Source organism: Ictidomys tridecemlineatus, chromosome 5 (assembly GCF_052094955.1).
Source record: "Ictidomys tridecemlineatus isolate mIctTri1 chromosome 5, mIctTri1.hap1, whole genome shotgun sequence".
In the NCBI taxonomy this organism is placed as follows: Eukaryota; Metazoa; Chordata; class Mammalia; order Rodentia; family Sciuridae; genus Ictidomys; species Ictidomys tridecemlineatus.
In genome coordinates, this window is record NC_135481.1 from 47,682,600 (window position 1) to 47,696,286 (window position 13,687).

General features: G+C 39.6%; 1 protein-coding gene and 2 non-coding genes across 3 annotated transcripts; 2 read left to right on the plus strand and 1 right to left on the minus strand.

The window, feature by feature from the left end:
• The first annotated feature begins 1,315 nt into the window (after positions 1-1,315).
• Positions 1,316-2,284, plus strand: Or6s1 (olfactory receptor family 6 subfamily S member 1). The gene has a single exon (XM_013366365.3). It carries the CDS (start codon positions 1,316-1,318, stop codon positions 2,282-2,284), a length of 969 nt encoding a protein of 322 aa, XP_013221819.2.
• An 8,478-nt stretch (positions 2,285-10,762) lies between these two features.
• Trnap-ugg (transfer RNA proline (anticodon UGG)) lies at positions 10,763-10,834 on the minus strand. Its single transcript has one exon. It is a non-coding gene; the product is annotated as a tRNA-Pro (tRNA).
• Positions 10,835-12,947: 2,113 nt separating this feature from the next.
• Positions 12,948-13,038, plus strand: Trnay-gua (transfer RNA tyrosine (anticodon GUA)). Its single transcript is given in 2 exon segments — positions 12,948-12,984; positions 13,003-13,038. It is a non-coding gene; the product is annotated as a tRNA-Tyr (tRNA).
• The last annotated feature ends 649 nt before the right edge of the window (positions 13,039-13,687 follow it).

Here is a 13,687-nt window from a genome sequence, read left to right on the forward strand (position 1 = left end):
TGATTTCACTAATAATTTGCAGCCCCAAATCCATGACTGTATCTTTGACAAATCATGGAATAGAGCCCAAATTTGTGAAAAGGTCTTAGATTGGTAGCTCAGTAGAGTAAAATATCATGGATTTAAAAAGTTAAGGAACTATTTTTTTTTTGGGGGGGGGGGAGTACCAGGGATTGGTGCATAACAAAAGGCTGGCTTTGAATTTGTCATCCTCATGCCTCAGCCTCCCAAGCCACTGAGGTATGCACCACCATACCCAGCAAAAACTCCTCTTAGTATCCTTCTAAATACTTAAGTAGGTATGGAAAACTGATTGATGGATTGAATTCATCAATATAGTTTATACCTATTTTTCCTTTTTTATTAATTCAGTTTTTAAAAATATTTTTTAGATGTTGATGAACCTTTTTATTTTGTTCATTTATTTATATGTGATGCTGGAAATCAAACCCAGTGCCTCACATATGCTAGGCAAGCACTCTACCACTGAGCCATAACCCCAGCCATAATTTTCCTTTTTTACATGGCACAACTTGCTTTAGAAATGCAAGCACTTTATGGAGATCTGAGTTCAGTAAGTCCCTTAGGTTGTTGGGAAAGTTCCTCACGAAAGGGTGATTTAATTTAATATGTGTGCAAAATGGCCTAGATGCTTACCACAGTGTTATAGCTGGGAAATTGAAGTATAAACAGGGGCTAGAACTCCTTGATATTTTTCCAAGGTAGCAGCAGGACAAGCCTAGATTGTGGTGTCCTAACTTATAGCCAGGGCTTTCTCTTACCACATCACATGTCAGTTTAATCTTGGAAACTCTTTTAAATTCTTGCACTGTTATTTCATCTGTTTCTTACAGAATTTTACAATTTTAAAGAATATAGAAAACTACTCAGTCAGTGAGTGGAGATGTAGAAATTCAAAGATAAGCCATCTGGCTCAAGTTCTGAACCTGATTGAATGGGAGTCATGTTCTTCACAAAATGATTTTTCTGTTGTTTTCTACAAATAATATGCTAATAATACTATTATAATCACAAGGTATTACACGTAAGATCTGAGAACAAGGGGTGTGAATATCGAGGAGGTTCTTGGCATTTTTTTTAAAACTTAAGCTTTTGTTATCCTTTATAGAAAAACCTCTCCAGCTCTAAATCCAAATGGTGATCTTGGGAGCTTTGAATATTAACAGGATCTGTGATTGATTGGAGAAAGTGGAGGTATATGTGCCATACCATGGCAAAATAAGTTTTAGGACTATTAAGAAGAGGACCCCCTCTCACCAGTGTCATGTTCATATTGTCACACAGGAAAAAGATAATGGCACCAGGTGGGAACCAGACCAGTGGTATGACAGAGTTTGTCCTTGCAGGCTTTCCAAATCTCAACAGTACAAGAGTGGAACTGTTTTCTGTGTTTCTTCTTATCTATCTGCTGACTCTGACAGGCAATGTATTGATTGTGGGGGTGGTAGGTGCTGATACTCGTCTACAGACCCCTATGTACTTCTTTTTGGGTAACCTGTCTTGCCTGGAGATTCTGATCACTTCTGTCATCATTCCTAAAATGCTGAGCAATTTCCTCTCAAGGCAACACACTATTTCCTTCGCTGCATGCATTACTCAATTTTATTTCTACTTCTTTCTTGGGGCCTCTGAATTCCTGCTATTGGCTGTCATGTCTGTGGATCGCTACCTGGCCATCTGCCATCCTCTGCGCTACCCCGTGCTCATGAGTGGGTCCATGTGCTTTCGCATGGCATTGGCTTGCTGGATTGGTGGACTCCTCCCTGTGCTTGGTCCTACAGTAGCAGTGGCCTTGCTTCCTTTCTGTAAACAGGGTGCCGTGGTACAGCACTTCTTCTGTGACAGTGGTCCACTGCTCCACTTGGCATGCACCAACACCAAGAAGCTGGAGGAGACTGACTTTGTCCTGGCCTCTCTTGTCATTGTATCATCATTGATGATCACCGTTGCATCCTATAGCCACATCATCCTTGCTGTCCTACGTATTCCTTCTGCTTCAGGTCGTCAGAAGGCCTTCTCCACCTGTACCTCCCATTTGATGGTAGTGACCCTCTTCTATGGGAGTGCCATTTTTCTCTATGTGCGGCCATCACAAAGTGGCTCTGTGGACACTAACTGGGCAGTGACAGTGATAACAACATTTGTGACACCTTTGCTGAATCCATTCATCTATGCCTTACGCAATGAGCGAGTGAAGGAAGCTTTGAAGGACATGTTCAGGAAGGTGGTAGCTGACTTTTTTAAGAAATCTTTTACTTACTGAGAATTTGAATCAGAAAGCAGTAAGGTGAAACTGAAGGATCTCAGTAATTAGTCTTAAGTCCAGACATTCTCCATTTTCACTCTTTCCATCATCATGGACCTCACCAAAAGATCAAATTCGGGAACCACGAAAAAACTTCAAAGTTATCGGGTCTGCCCTTTTCCACTTTTCCACTTTCTGCCAAAATTTATTGATTCTATAATATACCTAATAATAACCCAAACAATTTTTGATGTATCTGATCAACATCATTGTCATTTTATAGGACTTTCCAACGTGTAAGATCATAAACTAAAGATTTATTATCATTCAGGGAATCTAATGTTGTTTCAGAAAATTTATAAGCCTAATTAGATATCTAAATTTTATGTGTTTGAACATATATGTATTTTTCTGGGTAGGGGATCCATAGCTTTAGCCCAACATTGAAACATATCTGTGTGTATCTTCAAAAGTTAAAAAGTAGAACCTTCCAATTGTTTATACAAATCAAGAATTTTAAGAAAAAAAAGTGTCATTATAATTAAAAAGAAATAAAATGGACTTTTAAAAATTTTGTATGTTGAGACAAGTTTTTATTAAGTTTCTTAGGGCCTCACTAAGTTGCTGAGGCTGGCCTGGAACTTGCAATCCTCCTACTTTCACCTCCCAATTTGCTAGGATTTAAGGTGGGTGCCACCGTGCAGGGAAAAAACAAATATACTCTTATTTTGAAACAGTGTGTTCTCATAGTAGTCTTGTTCTTTGGTTTCCCTGGGACTATAATTACCTGATTTTCTCTCATTTCCAATTGCTTTTTGTTGTTGTTGTTGTCAATGGACCTTTATTTTATTTATTTATATGCAGTGCTGAAAATCGAACCCAGTGCCTCACACATACCAGGCAAGTGCTCTACCACTGAGCACAACCTCAGCCCCTCAAGTTGCTTTCTTTTTGTTTTCTTCTGCAAGTGTATCCTCCTCAAAAAGTCATTAAATAATAGGGTTTATGAAGATATAATCTTAAGGGTTCTTTCCTTTTTAAAAATTTTTTAATGGTAGTTAGTCATAATACCTTTATTTTATTTATTTTTAAGTGGTGCAGAGGATCTAACCCAGGACCTCACATATGCTAGGCCAGCGCTCTACCGCTGAACCACAACCACAGCCCCATGGGTCCTTTCCTTTTGTCCTTATACTCTGCTAGGAAATTTTATCATTTTAATAAATATGCAATGATGGCTGCCATATTTATATTTCCAGACCTAATCTATTAGCTTCAGACTCATAGATGTTACTGCCTATATCACAGCTTCATGGAGATGTGTCACAATCAGTATGCCCAAGACTGAACTCAATTCTTACCTTCTGTCTCCAATCTTGATCATCTTTCTTTGTTCTCTAGGTAAATGTGGTGGAACAATATTCATTACATAAATCAAAAAACTTGGCATTTGATCAATTTGTTCTTAAAACCAGTCTATTTCCCAGGTCGTGTCCTTACTAAATAGTTCTCAATTCCTCCAGTTCTCTTCATTTCCACTTCAACTTGATTGATCTTTTCAGAAGTACATTTGATTATGTCATCATCATCTACTCACACATGACCACTTCAGTACTTTTAATGGCATTCCACCATGATAAGATAAATCCCCAAAACTGATTGTAATCTATAAGATCATACATGTTAGGTTCTTTGCCTACTTCATAAGAATTTCTCACAATATACAGGTCACCATTACATCCTTACACTTCACTTTTCTCATAGATTGGCCTTCATTTAATCCCTCTCGTCTTCCAGGAGTCCCTTTGTATATATCTACTCCTTTTTTAGAGGTTCAGATACCTTCTTAAGAGTTGTGCCCTTGGGCTGGGATTGTGGCTCAGTGGCAGAACCTTCAAAGCCTTGCCTCGCAAGTATGAGGCATTGGGTTTGATCCTAAGCACTACATCAAAATTTAATTAATTAATTAATTAATTAAATGTATTTGTCCATCCACAGCTAAAAAAAATTTTTTTAAGTTATGCCCTCTATAAACTTTCCATATTGTCCACTTAACTTTAGGACAGATTTCTGCTGTAAATTTTTATGGGATTGCACTACTTTGCTCTGGAGAAATTAGCCTCGTTTTTAAGAAAATTACCATTATACTTTGTCTATTCCCATTCTTTTGTCTCTAAACTCCATAACAGAAAGATTGTCTTCTCATCTCACTACTATAATAAATGGTTAACATTGTGCCAACATATTGTAGATACTCAGTGTTGGGAAAAGTATAAACAGCAGCCGTACTCCAGAGAAAAAACCCCAACATGGCGTCTAAGGACTTCTTCTTCCTACCTTTTTCTTCTCTGCAGTGGCGCGAAAAAGGTTCCCGCCCTTGTGAACTCTCCCGCCGGCGCCAATTTCAAATTTCAAACCTCGGCTGGCGGGGAACCTTAGCCCCAGTGAGAACTAATTCCTGGGCGCGGGAACTGATATCTGGAAGAACTTGCCAATAAACGGGTGGCCTGCCATTTATCTAAGCCCTACCATCTCCCCTTTAGCTCTATATAAGCACACAGCTTTTTGCAATAAAATTGGAATTCTCCCGGCGAAGTGTCTTTGCGTGGGGAATTCTTTTACTCAGTCATTACTTGTTGGTGAAAATAAGGTAAAACACAAGAAATAAATCATTTCTGGAGGCTTAAAGAAGGCTCTAGAGAAGAGCTCTCAATTTGTTGCATATTTAAAGGAACATTTAGAAAGGGGCTTGCTGACCAGAAGGATAGACAAAGCTGAGACATATGAAAATATGTGGTGTTTTTTCAGATACCAAGCAGTCTGATCTAAGTTGGATTATGGAAGGAGAAAAGAAAATGAGAAGTTTGTGATTCAGTTGGAAAAGACATTGAATCTTCCTTTGTAGACCTGAGAAACTGAGGAAAAAGTTGATAACCGTGATATAATCAAATGTATGCTTTTAAAGTAAACTCCAAGTGTACTGCAGATAAAGAATAGGAGTGGTAGAGAATGAAAGAAGGCCAATAAAGATGCCATTGTAGTAGTTAAGCAATAATAAAGGCCTGAAATTACTTTTCTAGTAATGTGGCATACTAGATAACCTGAAAAAGTATTTAACAAAATATACTGATAAGTATTTAAAAACATTCTTTGAAAAGTTATCTAACTTTTAAAAAAAATAAAGCTTATTTCCAGAGTTCACAAAGAAAGAGGAAGATGTATATGTCAAATACCTAGAACAGAGTCCAGAAAATAGTGGGGCCCAAGAAATATTTATTGAATGAAGGAAATACTAACGAGCAGATCATGGCCCCTTTCCTGAGAGATACCATGAACCTAATATAATGAAGAGCTTGATAATTGCCATACTTCTTACTCCAGTAAGGGTTTGAAATGGAATCTCCCTCATACAGTTCTAACTCTTATGAAGATTCTGTCAATGAAAAGCATGACCCAGATGAAGCTTTTCCTTGCTATGAAGGAAGACAATAAAACTTTCTGCCATAAAGAAAAAGTCAGTAATTTTCCTTACATTTAAACTTTTAATTGATGTTCTGCCTTCATGTGCAAAATTTGTGCCATCTGGGAAATGCCAAGCTAATATATTCATGTAAGTGTTGTTTCTAGCTAATAACACCTATAGGCAGAATGTTTTCAAAACTTCTCAGGGAGATCTTACCTAAAACCCAGACAGCACCAGACTCCCTTAGATAAGGCTTGCTTGAACACAAACTCACAATTCAGGATGAAAACACATACTAAGAATTTCATCAAAACTTAAAATTTTGTTCTTCAAAGGATACTGTTAAGAAAGTGAAAAGGACATCAACAGAATGGCAATAAATATTTTAAGTCATATATCTGATAATGGACTTTTATCTAGAATATATGAAAGCACCCATTCAATGATACAAAGAGACAAATTTAAAAATGCACAAATAGGGCTGGCAGTTTAGCTCAGTGGTAAAACATTTGCTTAGCATGCACAAAAGTCTAGGTTTGATCACCAGGATGCCCAACATATTTTATGAGTTACAACATATTTTATGAGTTACATACAAGAAAGCAAACAATAAAATGCAACAAGAATGGACAAAGAATCTGAATGAACTTTTCTCCAAAGAAGGTATACAACAGGTAATAAACACAGTAAAAGACTCTCAACATAATTATTCAGCAGAGAAATGCAAACCACACCACAATAAGATACCACTTCATGCCCACAAGTATGGCTATAGTCAAAGGACAGATAATAAGTATGGAGGAAGATTAGAGAAACTGAAAACCTTACACATTTTTGGTGGACATGTGAATGTTGCCTTTATGAAACAGTTTGCCTGAGAACACTCTTGAATCAATACAGGAGCTTTTGAGGGATACCTCATATCCAAATGTTTACATAGGTAACAGGACTCTTAAGCACAGCAAATAAACAATAAAACATTGTTGTTCTTTTTAAAACTTTGATAATATAATTATTAGAAACAGATTATAAATTAAGAATGCTACACTGTAGATGTAGCTCAGTGGTAAAGTGCATAATCAACATGCACAAAGTCCTGAGTTTGATCCCCAGCACCATAAAAAATTAAGAAATTAAATTATTTTAAAAAGTTAAGAGTGCTATGGACTGCAGGTGTAGCTCAGTGTTAGCGCACTTGCCCGGTATGTGCAGGGCCAGCGGTTCAATCTAGGCCCCATTTTTTACAATGCTAAAAATGTTTAAAGAAATAAAAAAAAAATCAATAGCATTAAAAAAGGCAATATGGCACAGTTTTAAAAAATAGTATGAAAAGCTATATAAAATAAAAATAAAGAGAGAATTTTCAAAAAGAAATAATGGAAAGTCTAGAATGAAAAATATTGTTGAAATTAAAGACTGAACATCTTACATAGAAAATTGGGCAATATTTAGTAAACCAACAATAGATCTTAATAAATTTTTTTTATTTTTTAAATATTTTTAATTGTAGATGAATACCTTTAATTAATTTATTTATTTTTATGTGGTGCTGAGGATCCAAACAAGTGTCTCACATGTGTGAGACAAGCACTCTACCAATGGACCACAGCCCCAGCCCAAGAAATTATTTAAAATGCAGTCTATAAAGAAAAAAGCTTAGGAAACATGTAAAAGAAGCTGATTCTCTTAGTTGGAGCTAAGTTATATGAAATGTTCTGAATAGAGCTAGATTTCCTCGACGGTTCCATATGAAGAAATTTGTAGTGAGATTTGGAAAGTGAAAAGATTATTTTAAATACCATGTTCCCACTTCCCAGGGGCTGGAAGTGGGTCTACAACTTTTCCTTCAGCAGTCTTGGTACAAGTGTGTAGATAGGTAGGTCCAAGACAAAAGTTTCCATCTTCTTCAGCAGATCATGCACATCCACAGAGTTGGAGACAGTGAGAAACAGGTAGAGATTCCAGTTTGTTCTTATGGATTTTGTGCATCAGTTTGCACCTACTGTCTTCATTTCATGTCTATATTTCCTTCCCAACTTCCCACCCAAGAATTTCAAGACCAATTCCAATTATAGAGACAAAAATCTTAAGTAGACTTTCTGTCTAGCTCCCACAGTTATGTGAGGGCTACTTCCCATAATAAATCTCTATGATCACAATAGTAGTTCCACTTCTTTGATTGAACCTTAACTCACATACTTATTCTTGCAAAAAATTGGCACCATTTCCCATTTGCCCATTAGATTGCAAATCTCTTGACAACAGAGACAGTGTGACAGTTGAGTTCATTTTCCTGTGTCAAATAGCTGTGCTTACTGGTCATTTGTTATGAACTCCTCCTCACATTTAAGGCAGGCCAAGTTGATGACAGTATATAGTACTAAAGGCCCACCAGAAGTGTCATGGTTATTGCTCAGGAATGAAGAAGACACAGTGTACCCACTCTATCTAACTGAGATTGTTCAGGCCTTATCTCTACTGGCTGAGTTCCTTAGTGGTGTATGGTGCAGAAAAGTTCAGTACCTAAGCACAGTTAAGTCCCTCTTTAAAGATCCCCATTTCAGGAAAACTATGACTGTGAAACTTTGCATATGGATACCTTTCTTGGATCTTTTTTTTTTTCTTTTTTCTGCAAAGCAGATATCTGAAACAATTTGAGATTTGTCAATACAGAAAAATCTAAGAATCTTTGCATACATGAAAGTTTTCTAGGAACTAGGCTTTCTCTGAGACTCCTAACATTCCTCAGGATGAACTGATGGATCTCAGCTCCAAGAAGAAACAAAATTACTTGCCAGAAGTGACTCCAAACAGACTCAGTTGTGGAAGCTGGTGCTATTCTACTTAGACAAAGCCTAGATAGTCAAACCCAATCTCTGTATTCCAGAAAAGTAATGCCTGCTGAATCTTCCACCAGATTTTTCTGGTTCCCAATGGACATGAGTTTCTTTTATTTTCTCTTTTAGTTTGGGGGAGGGGGGTGGTGGCGGTGTACTAGGGATTGAACTTAGAGAATTGACCTTAGTTGACCACTGCACCACATCCCCAGCCCTATTTTGTAATTTTATTTAGAGACAGGGTCTCACTGAGTTGCTTAGCATCCCGCTTTTGCTGAGGCTAGCTTTGAATTTAAGATCCTCCTGTCAGCCTCCTGAGCTGCTGGGATTACAGACCTGCACCACCACACCTGGCCCAATGGTCATGATTTTCTTAAAAGCAAAAGATCTTATTTGGGTTTTGGAATTCCCACCTCTCTCACAACTAAAACTATCTTAAATCTGTTTCTGCATTTCAAATTAACTCTCTTTTCTCCTTCCTCTTCAAGCCAAGAGCTCTTCCTCTTTATTTTTTTTTTTTAAAGAGAGAGAATTTTTAATATTTATTTCTTAGTTCTCGGGGGACACAACATCTTTGTTTGTATGTGATGCTGAGGATCGAACCTGGGCCGCACGCATGCCAGGCAAGCGCGCTACCGCTTGAGCCACATCCCCAGCCCAGAGCTCTTCCTCTTTAATTATCCCTTGTGCATTTGTTCAAGTGTGCCAAGTTCTTCCTGTCTTAATTGGGGATCTGGGCTAGTGTTTCTGTCTCTTATCATAACAGAAGGAGTACTGGTATGACTTTCATCTGTGCTGGTCATAAAAGCCCTGAGGAATCAGAATGCCATACTTATGCCAGGGAGCACACTCTGACCGCAGTTTCAGAGCAGAGAAAGAACTCACTAAATAATAATGGAGCTACCAGCTAGATGCATGTCCTGTACATGTCTTCCCCTCCACAGCCAAGCTCCTAGAAATAATTATCTCCCTACAGGTCTTCATCTTCTCCTCATTCTTAAACCCACCCGGCTCTGTCATCTTCCCTGAACTTTCTGCTTCAAATGCTGGCACAGATTGTTAATAGCCCTAGAGTAACTCAGTTGTCAGAGTAAGTGACTACCTTGAAACTTCCTTCTTCAATTTCTTCACTCAAGGCTTTGTGTTCTCAACTTTCTAAACACTGGTAATCATCAGAGTCCTGTCCTTACATTTTCTTTCTGTGGGGTTTCCAGTGGGGTTTTTGCACAAACCAATGTTAATCACAGCCCTCTGGTTTTGATGCCTCAAATTTCTTTCTTTAGTTTGGATTTTTCTCTCAAACTCCAGGACTTTAAATCCAATTTTCTATTGAGCATCTCTACTTAGGATGTCACTGAAGAAACACAGAATCCCAGGCTAGACAAAACACATTCCCACAGGACAACCAACCTATAAATCAAGGCATCTTCCTTCTCTCTACCTTTCCTCCAATCACAAAACCCTTTATTCTCTACTGGACATTTCTCTCTTCCTAGCAGAACTTCAAGAAGGTCAAATATCATGAGTCAGACAGAAGTCTTGTCAAAGATTCACTGGATACAAGCAGTTTGGAAAGATGAGCACTCTAAGATTACAGGTGGAAGCGTTTGGTGTTAAAGGGGAGCAAAGATCACTAAAATGTCTGGTCGGTTTTTTGCTAGACTTAACCAAAATAACTAACACTTTGTTATATTGCATTTTGGGAAAATAACAATAGAAAACAATTCAATTGTATTCCTTTTTAACTCAATGGATGTCTGTGCCCTCTGAACCCTAAGGTTCTTGGGCAGCAGGTTTGTGTTTGGACCAAAGTGACAGCAGTTATGGCGGTTGTAGCGCTTGCAGCTGCGGGATTGACGGTTTCATAGGACCAAAAGTGCAACCCGGACGCTGCTGGGCGGTTGCAGGGACCAGACTTTGCCCTCTCTGGCCGGATTAACACGGAACCCGGGTCTCATGAAGCGGATTCTATACCGATTTCACTACCTCAACACACCTTTCCCTCTCCCACTTTGGACACTTACTAGTGACAAGTGCCCTGGTTCCTGGTCTCCACCCCTGCTGCAGAGAGTGTAATCCTTTCTGAAATAGACTCTGCTAGCATCCTTGTTGTCCTTGAATCTTTGGACAGAAAGGGTCAATTTGTTTTACAATCCCGACAGGATAGATGGCTGTGATGGTTAAAAATACACAACCGGGCTCGTCCGGGATTTGAACCCGGGACCTCTCGCACCCAAAGCGAGAATCATACCACTAGACCAACGAGCCAGACATAGACCACTCTCTCTTCCTTTTTGAAATGTTCTTTTCTATTGTTAGTTGTAAGGCAAAAACGTTCAGTTTTTGCCTTCCTTTCTTAAGTCCAGCAAATTCTTCCAGACCGCAGGAATACCAACGTGCCAGTTGGGAAAGACCTGAGCTGCAACATTCCAGAGGTAGAAATATTCATTTCAGGACTAGCACAGCTGGTCTTTGGACCCAACAGTCTGAGAGGACCAGCACCATCGCAGGTAGCTTGGGATTAGACCCCCCCGACACACACACCCCCGGAAAAATAAGAATTGTCAATTTCACAAACTAGGAGAGAAGCAGGAACTCATGTACCCAAAGGAGCTGAACTCTAAAAGCCACCACCTTAGTCTTTTCAACTGCATCGTGTGCTTTATGCTTGTACTTTTGCCACTTCCTTTCAGTTTTATTTGGTTAACTGTGTATTACAGGAATTGCAAGAGAGTGCATGAGGTGCCCTCAGAGAAAAGGTGCTGGTGGGGGAAAAGATGCTGGCTACCAATACCACCGTCTACACCCACTTCTCCTCTCCCCAAAAGACAGTAGATGGTCCGGGAAGGGCTTGTCCTTATTTTGCATGCTCCTGGGCTGTGGCTTTAACTTCCCCAGCTGAAGGCAGTGTTTGCCTTAGTAGCCTTGTGTACCCTGGTGCTACGCTAAGCACATTCCTGACACCTGGGTGAAAGACACTGGGTGAGAAGCTGTTGGATGAAGGACTGAACTCCTTAAACTAGCGCCAGACTCCAGCTCAGGTTGAGACCAGAGGAGAGAAAGGGAGAAGAGAGGCTTTTTTACCCCCAACCCTCCTGATGAGATGCCATTTTCCATACATTCTAGACTGCTAGCTGGGAGCTTGGAAGAGCCCAGAGATCCAGAGAAAAGGAGCTGTCCCCACCTCCCCGGCCCGGCAACTACAGTGGCTGAGTTGTTAGGAAGAGAAAGTTTAAAGGACTAAGGAAAGGGCTAGTCCCCTTCTAGTTAACTAGCTCTGTCTCAGGAAACTTACAGGAATCTGTCTCTGAACCTTACTCTGCTGAAAGGACAGCGGAGGCCTGGATGCTTTCTGGCCCTCACTGTCTTTAGGTCCCCCAAACTTTAGGTCTGAAGGGTATGTTCTGTGCTGGGAGAAAGCTGCCTCCACTCAAAACAAACCCTCAATTTTGGTCTAAGTTACTTTTATAAGAATCCATCCAGGCTGATGGTCTTTCTCGCACCCTTCTCTTCTATAAAGCACTGCATTCTAGCCTGCTGTTGCTTGAGCTCCGGGACTTGTCAGGCCTAAGGCTGAAGAGCATATATTATGGACTATCCATCCTCCAGGAACTTGCATACCAGTTTAGGCCTAGTTTAAAAAAAATGCAAAACAAATTCCCTTTGGTCTTAATTATGTGTCAAAATCCACTTAGGCATAAATGCCCTTTGCTTAACATTTTTATAAATTTAACAGAGTCGGGGGTAAGAGTTATGGTCTGGTGGTGTCAGAGTTCAGGGTTTAGCATAGTAATCCTTTATGGACTTGAAGAAAGGAAGCCCTTTGTGGTCTTTGCGCAAAATAAGATCCTGGGGATTTGGGAGGAGTCCATGATGGATCCCGAGAAAATGGACATTTGCATATCTTTCTGCACGCGGGGAAAAAAACTAGGATTCTCGGTCTCTTGGAGAAGGGGGAAGCTGGTGGAGTCCATGTCTTTGCGTTTGTGGAAGCGATCGAATTCACCTTGGCTTAGTGGTACCCTTGACTCCTGGAGACCTGCGCACTTTCCCTCTTGACAGAACGCTTGGCGCCACTGCTCCTCCTGCGCTCCTGACGCCAAAATGGGTTTGCAGATAACTCTGGGTCAGCTAGTCCAGAAGCTACGCAGATCGTCCAAAGTAGGCGGATTTTCATCTGTTTCCCTCGTCGGCTTCTCGTTCTCAGACCTCGCCTACTACTGCCTTAAGAATGTTCCCAGGATCTGTTTTATCTAGATCCAGCTTTCTGGGAGCCTCTTGAACTTGTGTCTGAATCAGAGCCTGGAATGCAAAGAAGCCAGACCTCGCATTAGCTACTACTAAGAACACAAACTTCTGCACTTGCCAGCCGTTATGGTCCCCTTCGATAGCTCAGCTGGTAGAGCGGAGGACTGTAGAGGTTGTCGTCTGTAGTCATCCTTAGGTCGCTGGTTCGATTCCGGCTCGAAGGAGGCACGTGGGGCTTTTTGCATTATGTAAGTTTCCTAAGAGTAAAACCTTCTAACTCCATAAAATTTTGCTGACCACGAACCTTACTTTCGCTTGTTCTCTTTGTGATCCCACAGAACATTTGATCCTCTTTACTCAAGAGTTGCGAATTAATGACCTTCTTTTTAGATGTAAAATCATTAATCTCGGGCTAGAGTTGTAGCTCAGTGGTAGAGCACTTGCCTCTGGGTTAGATCCTAACACCACATAAAAACAAATAAAGGCATTGAGTCCATATACATTAAAAAAAAAAAAAAAGGTTAATCTCCAAATCTTTCAGACTAGCATGCATTGACTGAATTTTCTAACATTATTCTTCATCTTCATTCCTACCCTTTTTCATTACCTTGAATAATTCATATGGTAATTCACGGTTCAAAGAGAAATATTTTAGAAAGGTCTGCTCTTTGAAGGGATATAAACAAACAATAGATATAAATAAACAATGTATATGAGAAGTATTCCTTAAGAAGAAAGAAATACTAGTTAAAACAAAGGGAGTTATTTGTTCACCAAAGTACTTATTAATATTTAATACAAAAATGCAATGACAAGGACGTTCTCATAGAATGTCAACGACTTTCTTGTAGAATGTCACTACTTTCTGGAGAA

Excerpts from the sequence above, each read along its gene's own strand:
- Or6s1 (XM_013366365.3), top strand. The coding sequence starts at position 1,316 with ATGGCACCAGGTGGGAACCAGACCAGTGGTATGACAGAGTTTGTCCTT.